This window comes from Dendrobates tinctorius, unplaced genomic scaffold, assembly GCF_039654945.1.
Source record: "Dendrobates tinctorius isolate UK_male_01 unplaced genomic scaffold, ASM3965494v1 ptg000051l, whole genome shotgun sequence".
Taxonomy (NCBI): domain Eukaryota; kingdom Metazoa; phylum Chordata; class Amphibia; order Anura; family Dendrobatidae; genus Dendrobates; species Dendrobates tinctorius.
This window is the reverse complement of record NW_027361719.1, coordinates 11300482-11328436: the sequence shown is the minus strand read 5'-3', so window position 1 is coordinate 11328436 and position 27955 is coordinate 11300482. Positions and strand designations below refer to the sequence as shown.

The 27955-nt window shown below is 42.1% G+C and overlaps 1 protein-coding gene and 1 long non-coding RNA gene across 4 annotated transcripts in view; both read right to left on the bottom strand.

The window, feature by feature from the left end:
• Positions 1-27955, bottom strand: part of AGAP2 (ArfGAP with GTPase domain, ankyrin repeat and PH domain 2) — a 472523-nt gene that overhangs the window by 76693 nt on the left and 367875 nt on the right. For all 3 annotated transcript variants that reach the window (XM_073576781.1, XM_073576779.1, XM_073576780.1), the window contains exons 4-6: positions 6954-7039; positions 5538-5679; positions 5017-5151 (exon numbers count right to left, since the gene is read on the bottom strand). In XM_073576781.1, the coding sequence (XP_073432882.1) occupies positions 5017-5151; positions 5538-5679; positions 6954-7039 (363 nt within the window). The remainder of the gene's footprint in view (positions 1-5016; positions 5152-5537; positions 5680-6953; positions 7040-27955) is intronic.
• Positions 17050-27581, bottom strand: LOC141091292 (uncharacterized). Its single transcript, XR_012232475.1, has 2 exons — positions 21447-27581; positions 17050-21355 (listed from the first exon to the last, which is right to left on the bottom strand). It is a non-coding gene; the product is annotated as an uncharacterized lncRNA (long non-coding RNA).

Below are 27955 nucleotides of genomic sequence, written 5' to 3'. Positions count from 1 at the left end.
TATACATATAGCAAAAAAAAAAAAAGACCTAGACATATTAGGTGGCCAAACAACCCCAATAACATACTGTAGTTAATTCATTCATTCAACAGGTAATTTGGTGTGAAACAAGAACGGTGAAAAGTATAAATAAAAAATGAACCAAAAATAGTTTTTTCTATATTTGCGTTGCAAAGAAAAATATATAAATGGACAAACAGAACAAAATAACTGAAAACTTCAGTGTGCATAACTAATGTCAGTACTTTGTAGAGCCTCCTTTTGTGGCAATTACAGCTGTAAGTTGCTTTGGATAAGTCTCGATAAGCTTTCCACATCTTCCCACTGGTATTTTTCTCCATTCTTCAAGGCAATACTGCTCCAGCATCTTCAAGTTAGATGGTTTCCTCTGGTGAACAGCAATCTTCAAGTCTGACCACAGATTCTCAGTTGGATTAAGGTCTGGGCTTTGACTAGCTCACTCCAAAACATTTACACGTTTCCCCTTAAATCACTCAAGTGTTGCTTTAGCATTTTGCTTTGTGTCATTGTCTTGTTGGAAGGTGAACCTCTGTTCCAGTTTTCAATCACTGAGACTGAAAAAGGATTTGCTAAAGAATATCCCTGCATTTAACACCATCCATCTTCTCCTCAACTCGGACCATTTTTCCTGTCCTTGCTGATGAATAACATTCCCACAGCATGATATTGCCACCATTATGTTTCACTGAGGGGATGTTGTTCTTGGAGTAATGAGCTGTGTTGGTTTGGTGCCAGATATAGCATTTACCTTGGTGGCCAAAAAGTTCAATTTTGGTTATAGCTGACCACATCACCTTCCCCTATACATTTGGAGAGTCTCGCACATGTGTTTTGGCAAACTCAAAGCGAGCCAAACAGTTTTTGTGTGTAAGTAAAGGCTTTTTTTCAGGCCACTGCTTCATAAAGGCCACTTTTATGGAGTATACGACTTATAATGGTCATATGGACAGATACTCCAGTTTCTGCTTTGGTACTCTGCAGCTCCATGAGGGTTACCTTTGGTCTCTGTGCTGCCTCTATGATTAATGCCGTCCTTGCCCAGGCTGAGCGTTTTGGGGGGCAGCCTTCTCTTGGCAGGTTTGTTATGGTACCATGATCTTTCCATTTGATGATAATAGATTTGATAGTGCTCCAGGGGATCATCAGAGATTGTGATTTTTTTTTTACAATGAAACCCTGACTTGTACTTCTCAACAACTTTATCCCTGACTTGTTTGGAGACTTCCTTGGTCTTCATGGTGTTTGTTTAGTGGTTCCTCTTGTATAAAAAGATTGTCCCATGAGCAAAAATACATTTTAATCAATAGATCTTGGAATAATAATAATTTCCATAATTGGATAAGTTTGAAAAAATGTTCGTTGGTACGTTGTACCTCTTACTGAATGGATTGGTGGTGGGACCAGACACAGTGCTGGCTACCATCAACGTTGAGGGCCTGTATTCATCTATTCCCCATGAAAAAGAGATTGAGGCAACAAATTATTTTCTCAATATGAGAGGATGTCAATTTCAAGCACATAATAATTTCATTTTGTGGCTGCTTAAGTACTGCCTGACCAAAAATTAAATTCTGTTTAAGCGACGGTTCTACCACCATGTGCCTCCACATATGCCAACTTGTTCCTGGGCTGATGGGAAGACACTCAGGTTTTCAACATTGAATAAGACTCTGAGGGCTTCACTGACAAGATATAAATGTGGATATGTTATATTCATGATGTTTTTGTTTTCTGGAATGGCTAAATAGATGAATTTAATAAATTTGCCAAAAGTTTAAACAAAAATGACATAGGCCTGTTCTTTACATCTGAAGCAAGCCAAACACATTTAGCATTATTGGATGGACTGATCGACAAAAAAGTCTAAGGGGAACTTAAGACCTATTATATATATAAAAAACACTTTAACCTACTCTCTACTGAGGTGGGAAAGCGGCCATCCTGAACTCCTTAAGGTATCCCCAAAGGGCAATACCTCAGAGCCCGGAGGAATTGCTCCTAGATTAATACATTCAACAATCAAGCAAGGAACCTCAGACAAGCATTAAAGAGAAGGGGACACCGCATTAATTAGCTGTGCCAGTTCTGGTCATTAGCGTCGACTCTTCCTGATTGCCCTGGAGCGTTGGCAATAGAGCAGTGGTTTTGATGTCAGCTATGTAATGTCCGCTGACATCAAGCCCACGGGTTAGTAATCAACCTCTGTATATAAGATTGCTTTATTAGTATGTAAACTAGCTTTAAATGACAGAGAATTACTGTATTTTAAATCTGATGTTAAAAACGCATTGCATATGCATACAGATGTCACATGGACGCTAGATGAGAAAAATTGCATTGTACTTGCATTACACTTGTCCTACTTTTCTGGATAAACATCAGACCAATTTTTTTATATGCTAGTGTGACTCTAGCCTTACCCACTGACTATGGAGATGGATATTGACTCAGCCATACAAACTGTGCTCCACTGGGAACCACTGAACTGTGATGGCTCAGATAATGGCCAGTAGGGATGTACGAACCCAAACAGTAAAGTTCAAGGTCCATACCGAACACCAAATGTCCGTGCATGGACCCCAAACATGGATTTCTCCCTGAAGTCAATGTTACTGTTCGGGTTCGACAGCCCGAACATCCTACGTTTCACACTCTGTCATCTGTGTGCAATAAATAAATAAAATTAAAAAATGGCATGAGACCCCTCAGTTTTTACTAACCAGAACATGTAAAGCTGCAGCTGCAGGCTACAACCCCCAAGCTCTCAGCTTTATATCTTTATATTGGCTATATTGGCTAGTTATTAAAAATAGAGGGTCCCATGCCATTTTTAAAATAATAATTTTAAAAGACAGCATATGGTCCCCTCCCATTCTTTACAACAAGCTAAGCTAAAGCAGACAGCTGGGGGCTGGTATTCTCTAACTGGGAATGGGCCATGGATAGTGGCCTTCCCCAGCCTAAAAATAGCAGCCAGCAGCCACCCCAATTCTGGCGCTTTGCACGGCTCTTCCCACATGCTCTGGTGCAGTTCCAAGTGGGGTAATAGTTTTGGGGGTGATGTCAGCTATATGACACCCTCATTACTAACCCTGTAGTGAAAATTTAAATCAGACACATTCATGAAAAAGTCTTTTATTTGAACAAAATGCACATAAAGGAATTTTTTTTATTTGAAGTAAGCACTTCCCATCCTCTTTTACCCACTTATTAATGTAAAATTAAAAATAATAAAACATCACATTCCTGACCTGTCCGATGACAATCCATTTGTCCCATGAAAAGGCCAACCCTGTTTCACCTGGATTGCATGGCTGAATGATAGCATGATGCGACCACTTAGCCCTGAATCCAGTAGACACAACCTGAGCCCAGCTTAAGTGACCTGCAGTGATGTTAGTGAGGTTATTGCCGGTAATAGGCAGCGGTTCTCAGACTCAGCTAAGTGTCTCCTGGATTCACGACTGAACGGTTGCAACATGCCATTGCTCAGGCATGCAATTCAGATGAGGCAGCGTTGACCTCTTCGTTTGATAAATATATTGTCGTCAGACAGGTGAGGAATATAGTGTTCTATTATTTTCAATTTTACATTAATAAATGGGTAAAGACAGTGGGAAGTGTTTATTTCAAATAAAGGAGTTTTTCTGTGTGTTTATTTCAATTAAAGGACTTTTCTCTGTGTGTGTCTTCATTTAATTTTCACAATGGGGTTAGTAATTTGGGTGTCTTATAGATACCTCTCCATTACTAACCTGTGGGCTTGAAGTCAGCTGACATTACAAGCTGACATTAACCTAACAGATATTACCCAACTTGTCACTGCACAAGGGCAAGTGGGAAGAGCCGAGTAAAGCACCAGAATTGGGGCATCTAATAGATCCGCCTCTCCTGGGGTGGCTGCAAGCTACTATTTTTAGGCTGGGCAGGGCCAATATCCATGGCTCATTCCTAGTACGAGAATACAGCTACCATCTGTATGCTTTAGCTTGGCTGGTTGTCAAAAATGGGGGGACTCCCCGTCATTTTTTAAAATGATTTATTTAAATACCGTATTTTTCGGACTATAAGATGCACCAGACCATAAGACGCACCCCAAATTTTCAGAAGGAAAATAGGAAAAAAAAATTAATGGGGGTCTGTCTTACTGTCCGAATTCAGCTTATTGGGGAGGATTGGCACAAGTGGAGTATTGGTCACAGGGGAGCGTGGTCACAGGGGTTGTTCGGTGGTCTAGGCTGGTGAGGCGGCCTCTGGTAAATCCCTTCCCAGGCTGGTGTGGCGGTGGTGCTCTGGGGTTCCTGGTGGTTCCGCCAGCATTTTGCAACTGTTTCGGCGGTGGTGTGGCAGGGCTCCGCCAGCATTTTGCAACAGGTTTGGTGGTGGTGCTCTGTGGTGCAGCAGGGCTCCGCCGGCATTATGCAACAGGTGTGGCGATGATGCTCTGTGGTGCGGTGGGGCTTCGCCAGCAATTGGTGAAACCCCGGAGGCCCCGCAGATTCCGCCGAGATCTGAATCTGAGCCTGTGCTGCCCCCAGTGGCCATTTTCCCAGAGGCCACTGCATTGCAGCAATTGATCTGCGGGGGCCTCCAGGCTTTCCTCAAATGCCGGCAAAGCCCCCGCTGCACCACATAGCATCACCGCCACACCACAGAGCATCACCGCCGCACCACAGAGCACCACCACCACACCACCGAGCACGACCACCACACCAGCCTGGGAAGGGAGGCTGCATTGCCCTGCAGTGTCAGACTAGGACCGCCGCCACTGTATTTTGTTATGTATATTCCGACTATAAGACGCACCCCCATTTTCTCCAAAAAATTTTTGGGAAAAAAGTGCGTCTTAAAGTCCTAAAAATACGGTAATTTTAAAAACATTGTGCAACCCCTCTATTTTTGATAACGAGCCTGTGACGCTAGTCACTTCTCACAGATTCTGTGAACTCCTCCTATCTTGCACCAGAGACAATAAAACATAAAGGTCCTCCTCACCTTCACTGAACACTCGATCCACATTTAACCCATAAGTGGCACAGGTCTCATAGTACATACAACGTTTCATGTCATTGCATAGACCTCTGGCCCGCACATCTTCAATAACTCTTGGATTGCTTGAGCTAATTTTATCTGAAAGAAGCAATACTGTAAGTCAGAAGTCACATATACTTCAGTTTACTGTATATACGGTAGTTAAATGTACATTATAAAACTACACTCTAATTATACAGTATTCAGTGACATATTGTAAGAGGTCTCTTAGATTGTGACCCCACTTCATAGAAGCTATACATTTGATTATTTTGGTATCTAGCGATCTTTCTTCCATTAATCTTCTATGGCCATTTTTGACTATCCTCTTCCATACTCAACCCAGTAGAGATGGTTTGCCCTGCTTGGATGCTGTTTCTCATAGAAAATACTGTTCCTTCTACTCTCGTAGTTATACCCATGTTTACCACCAAATACAATATTAAATAAAAAAAATGTGAAAATTGGGCAATCTGAACACTCACCTTGAGTTCCCACCAGAGATATAGCAATGTCTAAGACACTTCGATAGTTTGCCAAAAGAGCGTAGTACTGGAACATGTCTTGAAAACTCGCCTCATTCTCCAAACTGAACACAAAGATGACGCCATCCACCCAGTTAGCAAACTAAAAAGTACAGCCCAGAAAGGTTAAATCAATAGGCAATCTGTCAGTGGGAATTACAGACACTGGTTTATGTCATTCCCCAGTCCCTGGAGATTTCTCTAAATAACCCCTGCGCCTGTGACTAGTTGTAAAATGCTTTTAAAATCACTTAGTTTCTGGAGCCAGTGAGTTAGTTCACATTGAGCTCTGTCTCTTTCAATTGTTGTACTATTACGGAAATAATCGTTTAATAGGTAACATCCCCAACACTGGAAATAGTCAGCACGGTAATCTAAGAACATTTCAGGAAATGTAACAGAGGATTGGATTTCCTCATAGTAATGGTGAATCGAAAGGCTATATTTAAAACATATGTCACTAATATAATAGGAAGGACATACACCGTCACTTTTCTTGGGTTGGATGATTCCCAAAAAAGACAAAGACAGCACCATAAATGAAGATGAAGAATCTTTAATTAGCACACGTGCAACATTGAACCTTCATCTTCACCGACCTTTCAAGTGCTGATTTTTTTTAGGTTTTGTTTTCCTATTTAAGAATTATTATTTGTGTGAATCTCAAGCCGGGGACCTTAGATAGATAGATAAATAATAGATAGATATGGGAGAGAAAGAGGAAATTTTAATGTTCTTTAGATTTTTAATAAATTCCTCTAAGGACCTTGAATCTGCAATTGATTGATCGCCTATATAATACACTGTAATATTGTTTTATTGCAGGGTATTGGGAAATTCACATTCTTCTAAGTAGCCCAATCTGTTAGAATCATAACGTGGCAAACATAGAGGAGTTTAGTAGGTACAAAGTGGCCATGGCAGCCCATTGACTCACTCTGATGGTAGCAGATGCTCTTGGTTGTTGGCAGTTTAACAGAGATCAGACCTTGCGCTGTTTGGTGCAGGCTCAGCTCTCGATCCCCGATCCAAACAGTGATGGTACATTTTGTCCGTAAATATATGGTGGCTGTCGCCAAGCGGTTAGACTTGTATACATTTGCATACATTCCCCCATTTTTTTTTTCTTTTTCTATATGAATTCTTTTTCCTCTGTTCACTTTCCAATTCAAATACATTTTAATTTAAAATGTAACATTTCATTTTTATTATGTTATTAGTATGAGTACTGTGCATGAACTGGAGTAGATTATTGGAATATTCAAATCTATGTACTTATATCCTAGATCTATGATCATTTATTCCTATTTACTCTCTTGCCAGCGTATTTCATCATCCATATGCTCCTATACTAAAATCAAGCAGAAGTCACAATACCTTAGCATCTGGAGCTCCAGCTTCTTCTCTGATCAGCAGAAGGTAGCTCTGCCCTTCCACACTTATCTCCTTCTTAAACTGATCACCTGGGTAAAGAACAAGACAATAGGGATTGTGAAATCTCTGCAAAGATGAATATATTTTCAAAAATTTGTAGAAAACCAAGAGTAAGCAATGGATAAGACTTTATTTTCTGCCATTTTGGTTTTATTTCATGAACCACTTGGATCCATTAGAAAACAGACAATTCACAAACAGAAGCCATGACACCAGTGCGCACAAAGCCGAACAGCCACATTAAGTTCTAACTTGGAAAGACATTGCCTGGTTTAGAACTGCCAATTCTAAATGCCCTATTAGAGAATTCAGGGTTAATAGACCGTGTCCCTGGAACCTCGGACAAGTATCCAGCGCAGTGCAGAGTAATAGAAAAGTGCATCCCTCACTCTGGAGGATCCTGTACAACATCTGTTGTTTTTAATGGCCGCTGTGTTATACCTTTAGAGGTTGTTTGGAATCAGCAACAAAAATGGGTGATAAAATAATTACCTGTTGAATTCCTGTTTCACTAGCGCAGCTGCTTTATTACTCCCCACCAGCTTTTGCTTACTATGCTGCATTGATGATGCCATATTGACACAAATAATTGCTGCAGCCAATCTCTGTCTTCAGTTCTGTGATTGTTGTCGAGGAAGTGATTTAATTGATAAGCAGTGCTATTTTTAATTATTTTATGCCATGCTTGGCCTATTTTTATCTATCCAATAAAAGTTCTTTTTCCCCAGCTTTAAAAATTATATCCAATGGCACCATGGTGGCATAATTAAATAAATAAAAAATATCTTATACTCACCTCTCCAACCACCGCTGTTCCTCCAGACTCACTATTGTGTGTCATCACATAACCCACATGACCGCTGAAGACAATCCAGGCGAAAGAAGGATTTTCTTAAAATCAATCTACCTTGGATCAGTTGATCTAACTTTTACAGTAGGAAAAAACACAAATTTCCTCTTTGGGTGGATATCTGTGTATCAGGATCCCCTATATATTTATATATTACAGGTGATCGGTGTTGGTGCTAACACAGGTACACAGTAGGTTCAGATGAGCTTTGGGGTAATTTACTAGTAAAAGATACTGTAAAAAACAGACAACCCTATTTACAGGAGTTTTTAGGTGTTCACTTTAATATCACCATTCTACGAACAACAGACAGAATATCCAACTGTATGAAGAAAAGTATAAATCTGGGCATGGGTTTAGAAATATACCACACACCCAGGGGAAACATACAGCAAAATGTGGGGTCACTGACAAATAGCTTGGACTGCAATAGAAAACCTTTTGATTTGCTTTTCAACAGCATTGAGCTATAAGTATAGCCGAATAAAAAGATGAGTTTTTTTTGCTAAAAAGATAACTTTACTAGGCCTGTATATATTCTGTTTGAAAGTTTCTGACTAGTGATGAGCGAATGTGCACGGATAAGGTGTTATCCAAGCATGCTCGTGTGCTAACCGAGTGTCTTCGGCATGCTTGAATAATATATTCGAGTTCCCGCACCTGCATGTCTCACGGCTGTTCGACTGCCTGTTTGTTAGGCAATGCATGCATGTGTTGTGGCTATCAAACAGCCGTGAGACATGCAGCTGCGAGAACTCGAATATACAAGTAGTATTATTATTATTATTATGTATTATTCAAGCATGCCGAAGACACTCGGTTAGCACACAATTATGCTCGGAGAACACCTTATCCGTGCACGTTCAATCATTACTATTCCTGACACATATACTGAATGCATCCATGTATCCCTTTTCTATCATTCTTTATTTAATTCCAATTAAAAAACATGTCTAACTTGGAGTCTAAGAACACCTTGCTGTTAGAGTTGAACGACTTGGGTCGGATCGGGTTTCGTGAAACCCGAATGAAACAAAATTTGAGTCGGATGAAACTGGTCCGACTAGGGCAAAAAAAGTCGGAGTTTCGTCTGAAACCCGACCCCAAAGCTAGTCAATGGGGAATAAAAGTCGGCATTGAGAGGATGAAACTCCGACTTTTTTTGCCCTAGTCGGACCAGTTTCATCCGACTCAAATTTTGTTTCATTCGGGTTTCACGAAACCCGATCCGACCAAAGTCGATCAACTCTGCTTGCTGTTCGAAACGCGTTCAGTCCTCCTCAGGCGATCTTCCTCCGGTAACACCGGCTGGATGTGAATAGCAGTCATGACATAGAAACACGTCACCACTTCTGCATTTATCACCCACTCCTGGTTTTGACTTACACATACTGAGGTAAAATACTGACCAAATACTGAATGTATGAATATGGCCTAATGGTGTTAAACAGCATGCTCTGGATATTGGTTTTTTTCTATTAGGCCGGGATCACACATGCGAGGAATACGGCCGAGTCTCGCATGGTAATACCCGACACTGCTGTCAGCACACGGGAGCAGAGCGTGCGGCTCCATTTATTTCTATGCAGCCGCACGCTCCGCTCCGGAGTGCCGGCGCCAGAGCTTGGTTTTAACCTGCAAGACTCGGCCGTATCTCGCTGTGTGTGATCCCGGCCTTAGGCTTATTATAGGAGTGTGAGTGTGTGTAGGACGCCTTTGGCCACGTGCACATGTTCAGTATGTGATCAGTATTTTACCTCAGTATCTGTAAGCCAAAGCCAGGAGTGGGTGAAAACTACAGGAGTGGTGACGTGTTTCCATTATACTTTTCCTCTGATTGTTCCCTTCCTTGTTATGGCTTACATATACTGAGGTAAAAAAATCAAAAATGCTGTAACAAGCGATCAAAAAGTCACATCTATCCCAAAATTGTATTAATAAAAATGTTCTCTCACCCCGTTTAAAATAAGCCCTCACACAGCTCAGTGAATCAAAAAATTAAAATGTTACGTGTCTTGGGAAAATGTCCACATTAACCCAAAAACGTCTTTTTACAAACTTCTGATTTTTTTTCCACCACTAAAATAAAAAAAACAAAACGGACAAATATTGCCGTAACCAAAATGCTGAGGAGAATCATATTGCCAGGTCATTTTAACTACAAAAGGTACACCGTAAAAATAATTCCAAAAAAAACCAATCAGAATTGTATTTTTTTCACTATGTGTTCACACTTGGAATTTTTTTTTCCCATTTTCCTATACACTATGTGGTAAAATGAATGGCGTCATTCAAAAGTTATGGTTCTAGGAAGAAGGTGAGGAAAAAACGGAAATGGAAATTGGCCGTGGAGTGAAGAGGTTAATGCTGAGACCCCAAAACTCTGACGTTCGGGCCTGAAATTACTAGAGATTCAGGGGCTTTTATGAGACATTAGAGACTTTTTTTAAAGGTTTTGTTACTGGATTACATTTAGAAAAGTCACCAACCTGGGGCTATCCATTGTTTTATTAAATGAAAGGTCAGCCCCGGACTGGTGTGTGGTCCTCTTTAAGATCTTTCCGGTGTATTTTTTGCCAATGTATACTTGCTGTAAATGAAATAGCTCAGGTTAAACGGTAACAATATATTGTCGGGGAGGCAGCTGTGATGAATGAAATGGCAGAATTAGAGTAATTGTGTTTCTGATTAGCTTCCTCCCTTCTTCTATCATTGTCAGCGTCTGTGGTGACTTCATTCTTTTTGTCACCCTCCATCCATGACTGGTTACCGCCCAACTTCAGGGCACTTCCGAGTCTCCATGGATACTGAAACAAGAGACTGCGTCCACTGTTCAGTTTCCATGGAAACTGACAAGAAGAGAGGAGAGAAAGGAAGGAAGCAATACGTGGATGAGTTTAGGCCGCCAGATTTGGAGCCTTTGAATCAGGAGGGTTGTAATACAGCTTATGGTCATTTACATTTCTTTAAGGTCTGAGTTTGAGAAATGACTTCAATTTCCATTTCAATTTCCTTTTCTATAGGACTCTTTTTTCTTTGAAGTTATGGTCATTGTGTTTTACCCTGTTATTTCCCGTTACTCTTTACCCCAACATGTACAGAAGCATAAGTAAGTTCAGTAAGTTCTGGGTTCTTAAGAAAAACGTTTAGTATGGGAGCAATAAACATAAAAATATACATATACTTGAAATATTGAATGAATATCTGCATTTTACTATCTACACCCTCTCCATATGAAAGTCTGTAATGCTAATAAGCTGCAACAGCGACTAAATATCATCGGTGTACAGGCGTGCTTTACACCACAATAATACAAAGGATATGACCGAACTATTTGTCAAGTTGGGATGCTAAAAGTGCATGCATGGTCTTTCCCAAAATGCTTTCCCCTACAGTCAAGTAAAAGGTGCTGAAAAAAAAAGAAAACACTCGAGGCCATCCATGTGCTGTCCGATTTTCATTGCTGTTTTATCGGAGAAGATTGAGAAAAAAACTGATGATAAAAACTGACCAAACACTGATGTAAGTCGGTTCCAAAATCCTGGTAAAAATTAGTTCTGATGTTGCATACGATAAAACTCACTCAAGTCTGAACTGGGCCTAAAGACCAGTGTCTAGCAACATATGCTTAATCCATCACACAGTGTAAGCCACCGTGAAAAAGTCCGATATATAGACTGCCTGTCTGGTGAAGGGTTTACATGGTTTATCCAGGACTGTTTTTTTTTAGTAGGGGCCCACCTACATGCCTGCTGTGCCCAGTGCTGATATCTGCCGCCACAGAGCGGTCGCAGACTACACCTGCCGGCAATTCAGAGGCTTCTGCTGATGTCACATCGACAGGTCAGCGGCATCTCTTCCACTCTGCTCTGTTGATGGAGTGTCACTGCCAATGTCATGCTAATTGACAAATGGCTCTCCACTACCTAGCTACAGAGAGCCGGCTGGCAATAAGCATGATGCCGGCAGTCACGCCCCATAGACAGAGCAGCCCATTAGAGGAAGAGCTGCTCTATTGATGATGACCAGCTGTATTGCTGGCGTTGAGAGCTATGTGCTGTAGCTGGGCGAAGCAGAAGGCTAGATGCCTTTGTTAGCAACTACCTGCTTGTTAGTTTTTAGGTCCATAGTAAAAAAATGTCCTGGATAAACCTTTTCAGCTATGTCTAAGACAGTATTGTTACATCTGCCCTATTGTATTTTTTTCTTATGTATTTACTAGATGGAGGTCCGATGCTATCCCATCAGGAGGGCGGTAATGTCACGATGGGGGCAGGATTTGCAGCGTTGAGAATCTCTCCCCCCATGTGCTCACCCATCTATCCACTCTCTCTTTCCCCATGTGCTGACTTCTCCCGTCTGTGCTCTCTTGTTTGACCTGTCTATCCCAACAGCATATATAGTGTGTGTCTGTGTGATGCGTATGGCGTATACAGTGTGTGTGTACGGTGCGTATGGCGTATACAGTGTGTGTGTACGGTGCATATGGCATATACAGTGTGTGTGTACGGTGCATATGGCGTATACAGTGTGTGTGCGGTGTGTACGGCATATACAGTGTGTGTGTAGTGCGTACAGTGTATACAGTGTATGTGTGGTGTGTACAGCGTATACAATGTGTGATGCGTATGGCGTATACAGTGTGTGTGTACGGTGTGTATGGCGTATACAGTGTGTGTGTATGGTGTGTTCGGCATATACAGTGTGTGTGTACGGTGCATATGGCATATACAGTGTGTGTGTACGGTGCATATGGCGTATACAGTGTGTGTGCGGTGTGTACGGCATATACAGTGTGTGTGTAGTGCGTACAGTGTATACAGTGTATGTGTGGTGTGTACAGCGTATACAATGTGTGATGCGTATGGCGTATACAGTGTGTGTGTACGGTGTGTATGGCGTATACAGTGTGTGTGTATGGTGTGTTCGGCATATACAGTGTGTGTGTATGGTGTGTTCGGCATATACAGTGTGTGTGTATGGTGTGTATGGCATATACAGTGTGTGTGTAGTGCGTACGGTGTATACAGTGTATGTGTGGTGTGTACAGCGTATACAGTGTGGTGCGTATGGCGTAAACAGTGTGTGTGGTGTGTACGGCGTATACAGTGTGTGTGTGTGTGTGTGTGGTGCGATGGTGTTCCGCTGGTGATACTGCGCAAGAAGCTGGTACCACCAGCAGTTTCCATATTGAGACACCCATCACTTGGGTGTCCCATTATGGCGGTCGGTGAATTTACGCCGCTTGGAATTCTGGCATCTTGACACATCTGGACGGAACAGGATGTGAAGACATTACAAGGTAAGTATATATTAGATTATGTCTACCAGTTTGCATACTTTCCTTTCTGACCATGTTTTATACGGTAAGGATTCCCAGCATACATTACAGAGAGCTCTAGCTTGCCATAATCACAAATGTATCCTGGTGCAATTTCTAGCCCTGGTAAGGCTGGTTTTACATTGCGCTTTTTTGTGCTGTTTTTTAGCGCAAAAAAAGCATGCTTTTTTTCCCCTATCTTTTACATGGCTGCGCATAGGTGCGCATACACATGCGCTTGTACGCGTTTGTATGTGCATGCGTATTTTTGTAGTGTGCGCTCGGGCGCATCCTGCATTTTCTGTGCGTCCGACTTGCCCCAAAAATGCGTTTTTTTTACAGCAAAACACCCATTATAGACTATGGGTGCGCATACGTGCGCATGGTAAACGCACCAAAACCCACAAAAAAGGCACACAAACGCATGATGCGTTTTTTATGTGCGTTTGCACTGCGCACGGTGCGCAGCGCAAAAAAACGAAAGTGTGAAAGTAGCCTAAGAGATGCATATTCACTGCCATCCACATGATGTAAAAGAAAATATGATTCATCAGACCAGGCCACTGTGTTTTCTTGCACCTTATTCCAGTTTGTATGCTCATATTGTAGGCACAATTGACAGTAGTTAGGTCAGCATAAGCACTCTGATTTGTCTGCAGCTACGTAGCCCCATGTGCAGCAAGCTTCTTTTTATCATCGTCAGCATTACCTTTTTCAAGAATTCTTAAAACCTTAGCTTTTCTATACTTTTTGATCAGATGGATTAGACTTTGCCACCTAAACTCATTATTGAGCCTTGGGGGTCCAATAAACCATCACCAGGGTACTGGTTGCCCTTTGGACTTTTGGTAAGTACTACAGATGAGAAAAGTGCTCATTACTCGAGTTCAGGTGCTCGGGTATGCACTGAGTAGCGCAGGTGCTTGATTGACATGTTCGAGTCCCCACACCTGCATGCTTCATGGCTGTTAGACAGCCATAAAATGTGCGAGCGCGGGGACTTGTAAATGTCACTTGAGATGCCCAAATTGTTACTTGCTGCTGTATAACACAAAGTGAACTGAACGATCTCGTTAGACATTTGGATCTGCCCAAGAGTAATGCTAAGCTCGTAGGTTCCAGGCTACAGCAGTGGAATCTCCTAGTGGGCGATGTTTGGATTTCTATGTTTTGCAGCCATGATAAAGATCTTGCCCATTACTTCTTCATGGAGAGCGATCTTGTGGAATGCAGCAACAACATCAACAGTTTAAAGGAAGCTCTGAAGATAAGTCATAATCCAGAGGAATGGAGTGTCTTCATCAATTTGTCCAAAACAAGCATAAAAAGCTGTTTTGCTGTATAATACCTTCGATTCTAGTTAATTATGCAGTCCACATCAAAGAAACCTATGACAACATGAACAGCTGTTGAGGTGCCTGAACTATGACCAACATTTGTGTTACCTCTGTGGTGACTTAAGGGTTTTGGCCTCCTTACTTGGTCTCCAGGGTGGATGTACAAAGTACTTCTGCTTTCTGTTTGAGTGGCATAGTCATACAAGAAGAGACTAGCCTCTCTGACATTCACTTCAGCCATATAGTAAAAATGTCCTGCATCAAGCACTTGTTGACCCACGTAAGATTTTGTTACCACCATTGCATATCAAGTTGGGTCTAATGAAGAACTTTGTAAATGCAATGGATAAAAATGCAAAAGCATTCAAGAGTCACATTGATACATATCCAAGGCTGAGTGAAGCAGAGATAAAGGGTGGAGTCTTTCTTTGGCCTCAGATTTGTAAGCTTCTCTGAGATGAGGAGTCTCTCCATTTTTTGCAAGGCAAGGACAAGGCTGCATGGGTAGTATTCGCGCTAGTGGTAGCTAGAGATGAGCAAATTTGTTCTGAAAATGCCCACCAATCTCAAAATCGGCATGGATTCATGTGCATTTTCCTCAAAATCCGCAAAGTTTAGTAAATGATCGGGTTTTCACTAAGGCTTGGCGATAATGGTGACCCCTCAACGGTAACTGTGAACCGAGGTTAAAAGCTAGTCACAGGCATCGACTGATGAGAGACTACTACTCCTATCATATAGAAAAAAAACACAAAAAAACGAAAATGCAAAAATGCAAATACCTGTGGTCGTGAAGGGGTTAAACAACCCTTGAATTAATTTCTCACCACCCATATAAAAACAATGTCGTTACACTGAATGTGACGAGTCCTTCACATATTTTTGCAAAAAAACTGTTGGGTCCAACCAGCAACTCATAATACTAAGCAGGTTTTTGTAGGGGAGATGGGAACAAGTGGCTCGGGCCCCTTTTAAGGGTCCCATAGAAGATAGATGTTTGTATCTGTAGAGAAAGGCATCAATGTACAAGGATTGTGACATTTACATACAATACTAAATGGCTGTGTTTAAATAAGGGTGATTCTCTTCTTGTCTTCTTCCAGGTGCATACTTGTAACACTGAATGATTTCTGATTCACAGGGAACACAAAGCAGTTTTCATTGTGCTTCATAAGGGTATGTGCACACTTTGCGGTTTCTGCTGCGTTTCCGCAGCGTTTTTGGCTCTGCAGAAATGCAGCAGATTTTGCTGCGTTGTACAGTACCTTTATTTCCTATGGAAATAAAAAAAAGCTGTGCACATGCTGCGTTTTTTTCCGCGCGGTTTTGCTGCGGTTTACAATCCGCAGCATGTCAATTGTTTGGTGCAGAAACGCTGCGGTTTTACACCTCATCCATTATGAGGTGTAAAACCGCAGGGCAAAACCGCAGAAAAAACGCAGATAATCCGCAGATAAACCGCAGAAAAACCGCAGCACTTTGTCCTGCGGATTTCCTGCGGTTTTCTCTACAAAATCCGCAGAGACAAAAAACTATGTGTGCACATACCCTAAGACGCCTCAGATCTGCCTCCGAACATGAAAGCAAGAGACAGACAAGAAAAAATAAGTTTATGTTGTATAACTAAAGGACAAAATTATATTTAATTTATTTATTTCATGTCTTAAAGAAGCCTGCAATGACTTCAGGAGACAAAGTAATGAATCCAAGTAACCATTCATTGACTTCAGCACTAATCAGAAGTGACAGCTCCCATTGGAGGTGTGAGGGAATAACACATTGTTGCACTGTGTGAAAAAGCAAAGAAGGATTTTAATAATATACAGTATTAGTACTAGGTCTGAAGGGGATCTTGTGTCAGTGATCGTGCAGTGAAATTAGGCTTGTTTCACATTTGCGTATCTGTGCGCAGCGTTTGATCCGCAGAAATACAAAAGCGTCTTGTGTACCTATCTTTAACATGGTGTACGCAGGGACATGCGTTTGCATCAGTTCACATGGGTCTGCGTATGCATGCGTCATTTCTCGGTGTGAGGCGGGGTCCGGCGAACGCAACATGTTGCATTTTTTTGAAGCGGCAAAAATCTGTCAAATATGCGCAGTCAATATGCGGATGAGTGCGTAAAAAAACCCGCTTTACTCTCTATGGGAACGCATTGGTAAGCAAGGACATACGTACGCATATGCATTCAATACGCATACGTACTTCTAATGAGCTGGTCCAGGAAGTGAATTCACCACCTGCTAATTGCTAACTCTATAAAATGAAGTGTGGACACTGCAAGGCCATAACTCTCTGGACTCTTGACAATAGCACAAGACTGGCTACTGTATGTAAGTATAGAACCTTTGAAAATGTCTGTCTCTCTCATTGCAGTTTGTACTTCATACTAATTTTTTTTCTGTTACTTTTAGACTTGTCGACTCTCCTGGTGCTGTGGTTGTCTCCTGGTGCAGCGGTTGTCTCCTGGAGCAGCGGCTGTCTCCCGGTGCAGCGGTTGTCTCCTGGTGCTGTGGTCATCTCCTGGTGCAGCGGTTGTCTCCTGGTGCTGAGGTTGTCTCCTGGTGCTGCTTTCTGTCCTGGTGAGGACAACACTGTCTATGTAAGTATAGAAGCTTTGAAAATGTCTGTCTCTTTCAATGCTTTTTCTGTTCCTTGTAGACTGGTCGACTCTCCTGATGCTGCTTGTTGTCTCCTGGTGCTGCTTGTTGTCTCCTGGTGCAGCGGTTGTCTCCTGGTGCAGCGGTTGTCTTCTGTTGCAGTGGTTGTCTCCTGGTGCTGCTTTCTGTCCTGACAAGGACAATGCTGTCTATGTAAGTATAGAAGCTTTGAAAATATCTGTCTCTCTCAAAGCTTTTTCTGTTCCTTGTAGACTGGTCAACTCTAATGGTGCTGCAGTTGTCTCCTGGTGCAACGGTTGTCTCCTGGTGCTGCGGTTGTCTCCTGGTGCTGCTTTCTGTCCTGGTGAGGACAACACTGTCTATGTAAGTATAGAGGTTTTGAAAATGTCAGTCTCTCTCAATGCTTTTTCTGTTCCTTGTAGACTGGTCAACTCTCCTGGTGCTGCGGTTGTCTCCTGGTGCTGCGGTTGTCTCCAGGTGCAGCAGTTGTCTCCAGGTGCTGCAGTTGTCTCCTGTTGCTGCTTCCTGTCCTGGTAAGGACAGCACTGTCTATGTAAGTATAGAAGCTTTGAAAATGTCTTTATCTCTCACTGCTTTTTCTTTTCCTTGTAGACTGGTTGACTCTCCTGGTGCCGCGGGTGTCTCGTGGTGCTGAGGTTGTCTCCTGGTGCTGGCATCTGTCCCTGGCCTGTGCTAACTGCTGCGCTGTTGTACTACTGACTGTAATGTAAGTATTGGTGTCCATGGATTTTTTTTTTGTCTACATTGTGTTTGGATCTTAACAAGTTTAATTTTTCTTCTCTGTTCTTTTCTGTAGTGTTTCATATGACTGCTACCTGCTCTTCAAACATGTCCTCAAGTGAAGAAATGACTGCTTCCCAGGGTGGACATGACACCGATTATGTAATCACATTTGCTATACTGATTGGTATGCATTGACTGGCAATATTACACATGTGTTAAATCATGTAATTTCTTTACAGGTACTGTACCTTCCAGTGATGAAGAGCAGGAGTAGTCAAGTGGAAATGAAGCTTCCCAGGATCATCTGGCTCATGTATCTCAGGAGTAAAGACTGGGTGTAAGTAGTCTTTTCATCAGAGTTGTAATAGAATTTTTTTTCAGTTTTACTTAAAATTCTTTTTTTCTATTTTATCTATAGGTTCCACAATGGGAATAAGCCAAATTGGATATTGACAATGACCAACTAATCCACCTCGTGCAAGAGCGAGTACCGTTGTGGGACTCCCGTGACCGTCAGCACTCTGACAATGTCGTGATTCAACGACTCTGGGAAGAAGTGGCAACATCGTTGCTGGCTGATTGGGACCGTGCCACGCCACGTACCAGAAATGATTTTGGTAAGTATTGCAATGTGGTCTGACATAGCTGTGAACATGTTAATGTATGTGCATTGTTTTCCAATGAACTTTTTCATTTTTTCCCCCTTCACAGTGAACAGAATCAAAATTCATTGGCGTTCGATGAAGGACCGCTTCAACAAGGACATGAGAGAGGAGATTCGGGTTCGAAATGGTGCTGCTCAAAGGTTCTGGAAATACAAATACCACCATAACCTTGCTTTTCTAAGGCCTGCACTTGCTCAGCGAACGTAAATATCTTTTGTTTTGTTTTTTTTTTCATTTTAATAATGTTTTATTCTCTTTTCCACACAGAACCTGGAGCAGCACAACACAACCTGGATTATCCTGTTGAAGTGGCACCTCATCTACCAGCCACTGAACAGACACAGTCCCAATCATCCACCAGTGATGGAGCAACCTTGCAGGCTTCACAGGCTGGGGAACAGGCAGCTGGTCCATCTGGTTTTCCCCTCTCCCAGCCCTCTTCCTCTGCTTTAGTTGGGTCTTCTCATCAGCGGCAGAGGGCCTGGGAGAGGTCAGGCATATCCGAGTTTATGCACTTAAGCTCGGTCTTCCAGGATGGGATTAGGGTGCTTGGTGACAGACTGAAGAGTGGGTTCAACCATGTGAACACACATATACAGGATGTCAACAAATGCCTTGACCGCATGGAAACCAACCTTGAGAGACCGGCGCAACATGTTTTTTTCAGCAATAGAGCGGAGCGTGTCGGAAAACCTTACTCCTCAACTCCAGCTGAACGTCATGCAGGCCTGCCAGGCTGCTTACAGCCATGCATTGCAGCAGCAGCCGTCCCAAAGCTACAATCCACAGGCCGGAGGATATTACCAGTAGCCTATCTATTTTCCAACTCCCACAGCACCAAACTATCCTCCACCACCACCGCCTCCAGTTCACAGATCCACCACGCTGCCGAGCTCAACACCCCTGCAGCCGGCAGCATCCACCGTGCTCCAGAGTCCAGCACCGATGCAGCCAGCAGTATCCACAACGCTTCCCAGTACAGCACCCCTGCAGCCATCACTATCCATGATGCTGCCCAGTTCAGCACCCCTTCCCAATCCAGCACCCCGGCAGCCATCACTATCTACGATGCTGCCCAGTCCAGCACCCCTGTCCATTACAGCATCCCTGCAGCCATCACTATCCACGATGCTGTCCAGTCCAGCACCATGCCAGATGACTGCTACAGAGGCCACCACTCCCACTCGGCGAATAAAACTGAGGACAAAAGAAAATCTTTCCACCAGAATGAAAACCCGGAGCCAAAAAACCATTCCCAAATTGAACCCACCACCTCCACCCTCACCTACCAATTTGTCACTACCTTCCCTTGTGTCTTTGTCTGTAGCTTCCAGTTTGTGTATAGATTTCCTTGATTCCACTTTGTCATCTATCCCCAATGTCTCCACTGCCATCCATGATCAAATCCTTCAATTTGTTGCCCCTCCCCTGTAGACCCTTCCCCTGTAGACCCTTCCCCTGTAACCCCTTCCTTATCAACAACCACCCAATCTTCACAGCTCCACACCCCCAAGGTCCACCACATCTCACCCTCAGGTAAACCCCAACGCTAAACCCAATCATCCCGATCCTTAACCCTTCTTTTTTGCTAATTTTTTTTAAATGAAATTTGTATTTTTTTTGCACTATATCTTGTGTTTTATTTGTATCTTTATGTGCCGCCGCCACAAACACACACATGTGTATTGTATTTTTGAGGGAACTTGTAAGCTTTACTGGAGGTATTTTATTATTTAACACAGCAAACATTAGAGGTAAATTTTAACATTACATGTACATTTTTACATCACAGGTACATTTAAGCATAACCGGTATGTAATTTTTACATTACAGGTACATTTAAACATAACAGGTACATTTTAAAATTACATGTACATTTTTACATGACAAGTACATTTAAACATAACAGGTAAATTTTACTGAGTGGCTTAAATCATTTTGTCTTGCCATGTCACACGTCCATTATCTGAAACAAAGTGAGCAGCAAACTTATCCCTCATCTGGGCAACTTCCACTGTAGTTCTCAGAGGGTGAAATTGGTAATCATGCAATGTAACAGGTTCCTCAGGTTGGAAGTTGGGTCGCTCTTTTACCAGGATGTAGTTGTGCAGAGCAGCACACGCTTTCATAACCTCATCAATAGTGTCTATTTTTAGATTAATGGATGTGCCCAAAATGCGCCATTTAGATACCAGCAATCCAAATGCACACTCCACAGTTCTTCGTGCCCTTGTCAGTCAGTAGTTGTAAAAATTTTTTGTGTGATTTAAGTTCTGACTTGAGTATGGTTTAATGAGGTTGGCACACATTTGGAATGCCTCATCCCCAACAACAACAAAAGGCATTGGCAGTCCTTCAGTGTTGGGAAGAGGTCCTGGCTGTGGAAAATTAAAATCATTCCCATACAAACATTGGCCCATGTCAGAGTTTTTGAAAGTCTGTGAGTCATTTCCTCATCCAAATGAGCCAATGTCCACGGCATCAAATCTACACTCAGCATCTGCAATAGCCATTAGAACAATGGAAAAGTATCTTTTAGAATTGAAGTACTCTGTTCCACTTCCAGCAGGTTTCATAATCCTAATGTGTTTGCCATCCACAGCCCCCCACAGTTAGGGAAATTACAAATTTCATGGAATTTTGAAGCATTTTCCAGCCAGAGTTCAGTTGTGGGTTGGAGGAGGAATTTTTGCAGGAGAACGTCACCTAAAGCATGACAAGTGTCTCCAATAATCCCAGAAAGTGTGGACACTCCAATCCTGAATTGAAAATGGAGTGATGATAAGGTCTCTCCGGTAGCAAGGAATCTGCGGAACAGAAAATGAGAATAAAAAGTCAGTACATGGCTTTTATAGCAATCATATTAATGCTAGGTGCTTCTTTTTCCAAATTACGTACCTCAGGGTTACCAACAGACATTCCTCAGCAGGAATTGCTCAACGGTGTGTCCTGCCTGGCAATGGATCCTTGGACACGTAGCAGTAAGTCATGGAAGCTCTGTTCCAACATCCTAGTGTAGTCAAAAAACTTCTCCAGTTTTTGCTGTAGCTCTGTGTGCAAAGAGTGGTAGGTGCCACGGCTCTCTCGGAGTTCAAGAATGGGGTGTTGCCAATAGCGACGGTGACGTCTTCTCCGTCTTTCTCTTCTTTCTTCTTGACAAGCAAAAGCAAAGGCAGCAGTCAATTTCAATTGTAAATCCAGATCTTCACAGAAGCTGTCCATGTCAAGATCCATCTTGCAGCTAGATACAGCAGCGAAAGATGAGGATTTCCTCAGTGCAGTGTGTCTATATATATAAAAATTCCATGAGACATGCCTACTGGGTGTCTGATGTCAAGGAAAAGCTACTGTGAAGCATTGGAAATTTCTAACGCATGCGCATAAACAATTTAAACGCATGCCAAAACGTATACAAACACATGCAGCGTTTTTTTGTCGTAATGCGTAAGATGATGCGGATAAAAAAATGCTGCGTAAACATGTGTTTTTGCATGCAGATGATACGCTGCACACAGAAATGCTAATGTGAACCTAGCCTTTTACTGTCTTTCTGCAGCAAATTAATAAAATACGGTAGTAAAAGGCCACAAGTATGACATAAGGGAAAACAATCTAATCCCATAAAGATACTTATGTATCGTTATGTGATATGACTATAGTATCAATATCTTGTGTGGTAGAGGTGGTAGCAGACCCAGTTCTAAGATATGACTACACCCTCTGAACTTAAAGTGAATTTCCCATGAATTTTAATCAATACATCTTGAAATAATAATATCTACAATTGGATGTGATTAAATAAAATCTTCCTGTGTTGAGATAATCCTATAAATGTTCCCCTGCTGTGTACTGTGTAATGGCTGTGTCTGACTATACAGGGACATGGTCTGATCATATCACAGTTCCTGGGCAGGCTGGGGGGAGCAAAACTAACTTTTAGACCTGTCATAAACTGTGTCAGCTGTGTCAGAACAAGAAGAATGCCCAGAATATCATCACATAATAATAAACACAGTGATTTAGCTAGATGTAGAGAGTAAATTGTGATTTCTTGATACTGGGATTATTAAAGCAGCACATGGTCAATGATGACATCTGTCTCCGTTCCTGGCCTCCCGGTCTCTGCTTCTGGTACCAAGAGGTGCAGCATTCCTGTAACGGCTGACACAAGGCAACAACTCTAGTTCCACTAGTTCCGTGTCCTCTTGTACTTGTAGTTCTGTCCATAGTGAGAGATCAGGAGTTAACTTTTCAGTATTTGCTTCCTCCTGTGTGACTTCAGCGGCTGCAGGCTATTTAAGCCAGTTATTATTTGACTTGCCAGTTATAATTTGACTTGCTCGAGAGAACTTCTCAGTATTCTTCTTTGACTCCATGTAGACATTCCTGATTTTGACTTTGGCTTGTTTTTGACTACTCTCCTGCCTTGCAAATTTGTCCCTGTATTGATCTCTTGGTTCTAATCGCCCAGCTGACCCGACAACTATTTTACTTGCCAGCTCTCACCACCAAACAGCAGCTAATTCTGTGGCCTCGGACTAAGGGGTCCTTGTTAATGAATTAAAGAGTAAAGGCCAGGGCTACAACTGGGATCTGGAAAATGACGTAGCTAGCTACAAGCCTGTTCGTGGTAGTCCTCTTAAGAACTGCCAGATGACCACAGTGATGTCACTGCACAGGGAAAGTTATCCAAATGATGTCATAGCTAATGTAATACTGTAAATATTAGCATTCCACTATTTGGCATGGGGTTATAGGACTCCCTGAGCCCCAGGTCCAACTATTGCATCAACTATAGTTACATCCCAGACTTAAATCACTTCCATCAGCACCTGCTAATGAGTGGAAGATGTAGGCAGTGACATTACTAAATCTTCAATTTTTCTGCAAGAATCTATTATTACTTTTATGTACTGGTGTTTCAGAGGATGTGTACATGGCCAGATACATAGGTCTGCTGCAATTCTGAACTCCCAATAACATGTTTTTAGACTATGTAGAGTGGGCCCTGGTTAACATGATAAGCATGCTTCGTGTTTCAAGTCCTCACTACCTTTCGGTCACAAAGCTTGCACTTATATTTGTGTTCAGAATACACTAATTATATTCATCCCCAAAACGATGTTAATCATAGTAAATATGAAATTAGTCTGGTACAGAAATGTCTAAAAAACTGGAAGTGGCTTGAAGGCAACATTTTTTACTTTAACCGCTTCCCGACCGCCCACAGTAGATAAACATTGGCGCTTGCTGGGCTTTGTGCAGCGCCGACGTTTATCTACTGTCGGCGGTTTTGTGCCCCCCGGGACCCCGATATACCTTATAACGCGGGGATCCCGGTGCACAATGAATGCTGGGACCCCTGACATCATCGAGACCTGATTGGTTCAGGTCCTGATGACGTCAGCGTCACAGCAGCCAATGAGAGTGCTCGCTGGGAAAGCTGCCTGTTTCCCAGCGATCTCACTCATTGAAACGCGACTTCTCTTCTGATCTCACACTGACAGATGATCAGAGGTGAAGCAGCGTTACTGTGTGACTAGATCGCTGCCTGGCACAGCTGATCGCTGCCTGGCACAGCTGTGCCAGGCAGCGATCTTGTCACACAGTAACGCTGCTTCTCCTCTGATCATCTGTCAGTGTAAGATCAGAGGAGAAGTCACGTTACTGTGTGCCAGGCAGCGATCTTATCACATAGTAACGCTGCTTCACCTCTGATCATCTGTCAGTGTGATATCAGAAGAGAAGTGGCATTACTCTGAGTCAGATCGCAGGGCAGCGATCTTGTCACAAAAAGAAAAAAAAAAAGTAAAGAAAAAAAAGCAGGTACACAGGTTAGGGCTAGGGTTAGGGTTAGGGTTAGGGCTAGGGTTAGGGTTAGGGCTAGGGTTAGGGCTAGGGTTAGGGTCAGGGTTAGGGTTAGGGTTAGGGATAGGGCTGGGATTAAGGTTATGGGTGTGTTGGTGTTAGGTTTGTGGTTAGGACTAGGGTTAGGGCTGAGATTAGGGTAAGGGGAGTGTTGGGGTTAGGGTTGGAATTAGAATTGGGGGTTTCCACTGTTTAGGTACATCAGGGGCTCTGTAAATGCAATATGACGCCCGCAGACCATTCCATCAAAGTCTGCATTTCAGAACGTCACTACTTCCCTTCCGAGCCCCACCGTGTGCCCAAACAGTAGTTTTCTCCCACATATGGGGTACCAGCGTACTCAGGACAAATTGGACAACAACTCTTAGGGTCCAATTTCTCCTGTTACCCTTGTGAAAATAAAAATTGGGGGCTAAAAGATCATTTTTGTGGAAAAAAAATGATTTTTTTATTTTCACGCCTCTACATTATAAACTTTACTGAAACACTTAGGGGTTCAAAGTGCTCACCACACATCTAGATAAGTTCCTTGGGGGGTCTAGTTTCCAAAATGAGGTCACATGTGGGGGGGTTTCCACTGTTTAGGTACATCAGGGGCTCTGCAAACGCGACATGACACCTGCAGACCATTCCATCAAAGTCTGCATTTCAGAACGTCACTACTTCCCTTCCGAGCCCCACCGTGTGCCCAAACAGTAGTTTTCTCCCACATATAGGGTACCAACGTACTCAGGACAAATTGGACAACAACTCTTAGGGTCCAATTTCTCCTGTTACCCTTAGGAAAATAAAAATTGGAGGCTAAAAGATCATTTTTGTGGAAAAAAAATGATTTTTTTTATTTTCACGACTCTACATTATAAACTTTAGTGAAACACTTGGGGGTTCAAAGTGCTCACCACACATCTAGATAAGTCCCTTGGGGGGTCTAATTTCAAAAATGGGGTCACTTGTGGGGGGTTTCCACTGTTTAGGTACATCAGGGGCTCTGCAAACGCGACATGACACCCGCAGACCATTCCATCAAAGTCTGCATTCCAGAACATCACTACTTCCCTTCCGGGCCTCACTGTGTGCCCAAACAGTAGTTTTCTTCCACATATGGGGTACTAGTGTACTCAGAACAAATTGGACAACAACTTTTGGGGTCCAATTTCTCCTGTTACCCTTGTGAAAATAAGAAATTGGGGGCTAAAAGATCATTTTATGGAAAAAAAATGATTTTTTATTTTCATGGCTCTACGTTATAAACTTCTGTGAAGCACTTGGGGGTTCAAAGTGTTCACGACACATCTAGATAAGTTCTTTAAGGTGTCTAGTTTCCAAAATGGGGTCACGTGGGGGGTTTCCTCTGTTTAGGTACATCAGGGGCTCTCCAAATGCGACATGGCATCCGATCTCAATTCCAGCCAATTCTGCATTGAAAAAGTCAAACGGCACTCCTTCCGTTCTGAGCTCTGCCGTGTGCTCAAACAGTGGTTTAGCCCCACATACGGGGTATTGGCGTATTCGGGAGAAATTGCACAAAAAATTTTGTGGTTCATTTTCTCTTTTTACACTTGTGAAAATAAAAAAAAATGGTTTTGAAGTAAAATGTTTGTGAAAAAAAGTTAAATGTTTATTTTTTCCTTCCATATTCCATTCATTCATGTGAAGCACCTGAAGGGTTAATAAACTTCTTGAATGTGGTTTTGAGTACATTGAGAGGTGCAGTTTTTAGAATGGTGTCACTTTTGGGTATTTTCTGTCATATTGACCCCCCAAACTCACTTCAAATGTGAGGTGGTCCCTAAAAAAAATGGTGTTGCAAATTTTGTTGTAAAAATGAGAAATCGCTGGTTAACTTTTAACCCTTATAACTTCCTAAAAAATTATGTTTCCAAAATTGTGCAGATGTAAAGTAGACATGTGGGAAATGTTATTTATTAACTATTTTGTGCGATATCACCCTCTGATTTAAGGGCATAAAAATTAAAAGTTTGAAAATTGCAAAATTTTCTAAATTTTTGCCACATTTTGATTTTTTTAACAAATAAGCACAGATCATATCTAAAAATTTTTACCACCATCATGAAGTACAATATGTCATGAGAAAACAATGTCAGAATCAGTAGGATCCGTTGAAGCGTTCTAGAGTTATGACCTCATAAAGTGACACTGGTCAGAATTGAAAAAATTGGCCCGGTCACGAAGGCAAAAATAGGCTCGGGTGCGAAGGGGTTAATATACTGTATTTAGCAGTACACACAATGAGTGTGCTACGTATAATACTACAGCAAGTAAAGGCCTTCCTTCTTCACTGTGTATGAAGGTAAAACCTGATGTAGGGACCAGAATAGAGAAACCAAAAGCATGATGTTTTAATTCACATTTGTTAAAGCAGTAGTATGCAGCTCAAGTTTTCATAATGAAAGAAAATAGGGGAGCTTGCTACAATTTTCTAGTAAGAGTTTGTCTCAACCCAGTGCTGAATTCACAGCAACAGAGCTCAGTGCACCTCTGAAGCCGGGAAGCATACATCGGGCTTCAGAGACACAGTGATGCGCAGATTTGCATGAGCTGGCGATGAGCTTGGCTCTTGCAAATTATGTTATCACGACTACAGGGGCGTGATGACATGGAAAGAGGTCTGACTAGTCTGGGGTAACTAACGCCCTATCGACTAGTCAAAGCCCTCATTAGCATGGGAAAAGCGAAGGTTATAAATGCTTTTTTTAAAGAATTTATTGAACTGAATTATGCTATACAGGGCTGGTCAGGCAGGGGGGAGTTTAATCACACATAGCTGAATGCTGCTGGATTGGAGAGTATGGGGGACCTGACAGGTTCCCTTTAAATTATGGCGAAAGTTATGTTTTTCTCAATCTTTATTTTAAAGTATGATTTGTGTTCTGAATACCTAAAAAGTAAGTAGCAAATTAAAAAAAGAAATCAATTTGAGCAAAAACTCCTTAAATCTCTTCAATGCTTACAAAACTTAATAAATTGAGAAAGTGTACTAATGAGTAATGACATCTCTGACCCTTATACATGTGGCTAGTTATATACCTGCACATAGTTACCCAAGGGATGAATGTATAACTCAACTCATTGACCTTGAGCACTAGGGAAAAAATGAAGCCACTCTCTATGAAGTTACTTTCATCCTGAACTAGTCCTATTCTCTTTGGTACAGCATACAGAATCACCAAGGACGGGATTTAAGGAAACTAGGTTTCTTACTATTTGCACTGATCAGAGTCTTCACTGAAGAATGAACTGCAAATACAATGTTCAAAGGTAGAAAACAGCAAATTAACATAAAAGCTTACAGAAATGCAGCTTTTTAGTCTGTGGTTAACTGTCTGGAATTCTTCCAATAAGCAGATTCATTTAATATCACAGGGGCATCACACTTTTATTTCTAGTGACATGTCACCAAGGTCTTTTCAATGTGCATCATCAAGTACACGTGTGCAAAGAGCGGGCTCCTGCATTTGTGTCCTCCTGTGTCATATCAGGTCACGTACTGATTAGAAAAGGCTGGTCTACAGTTTACC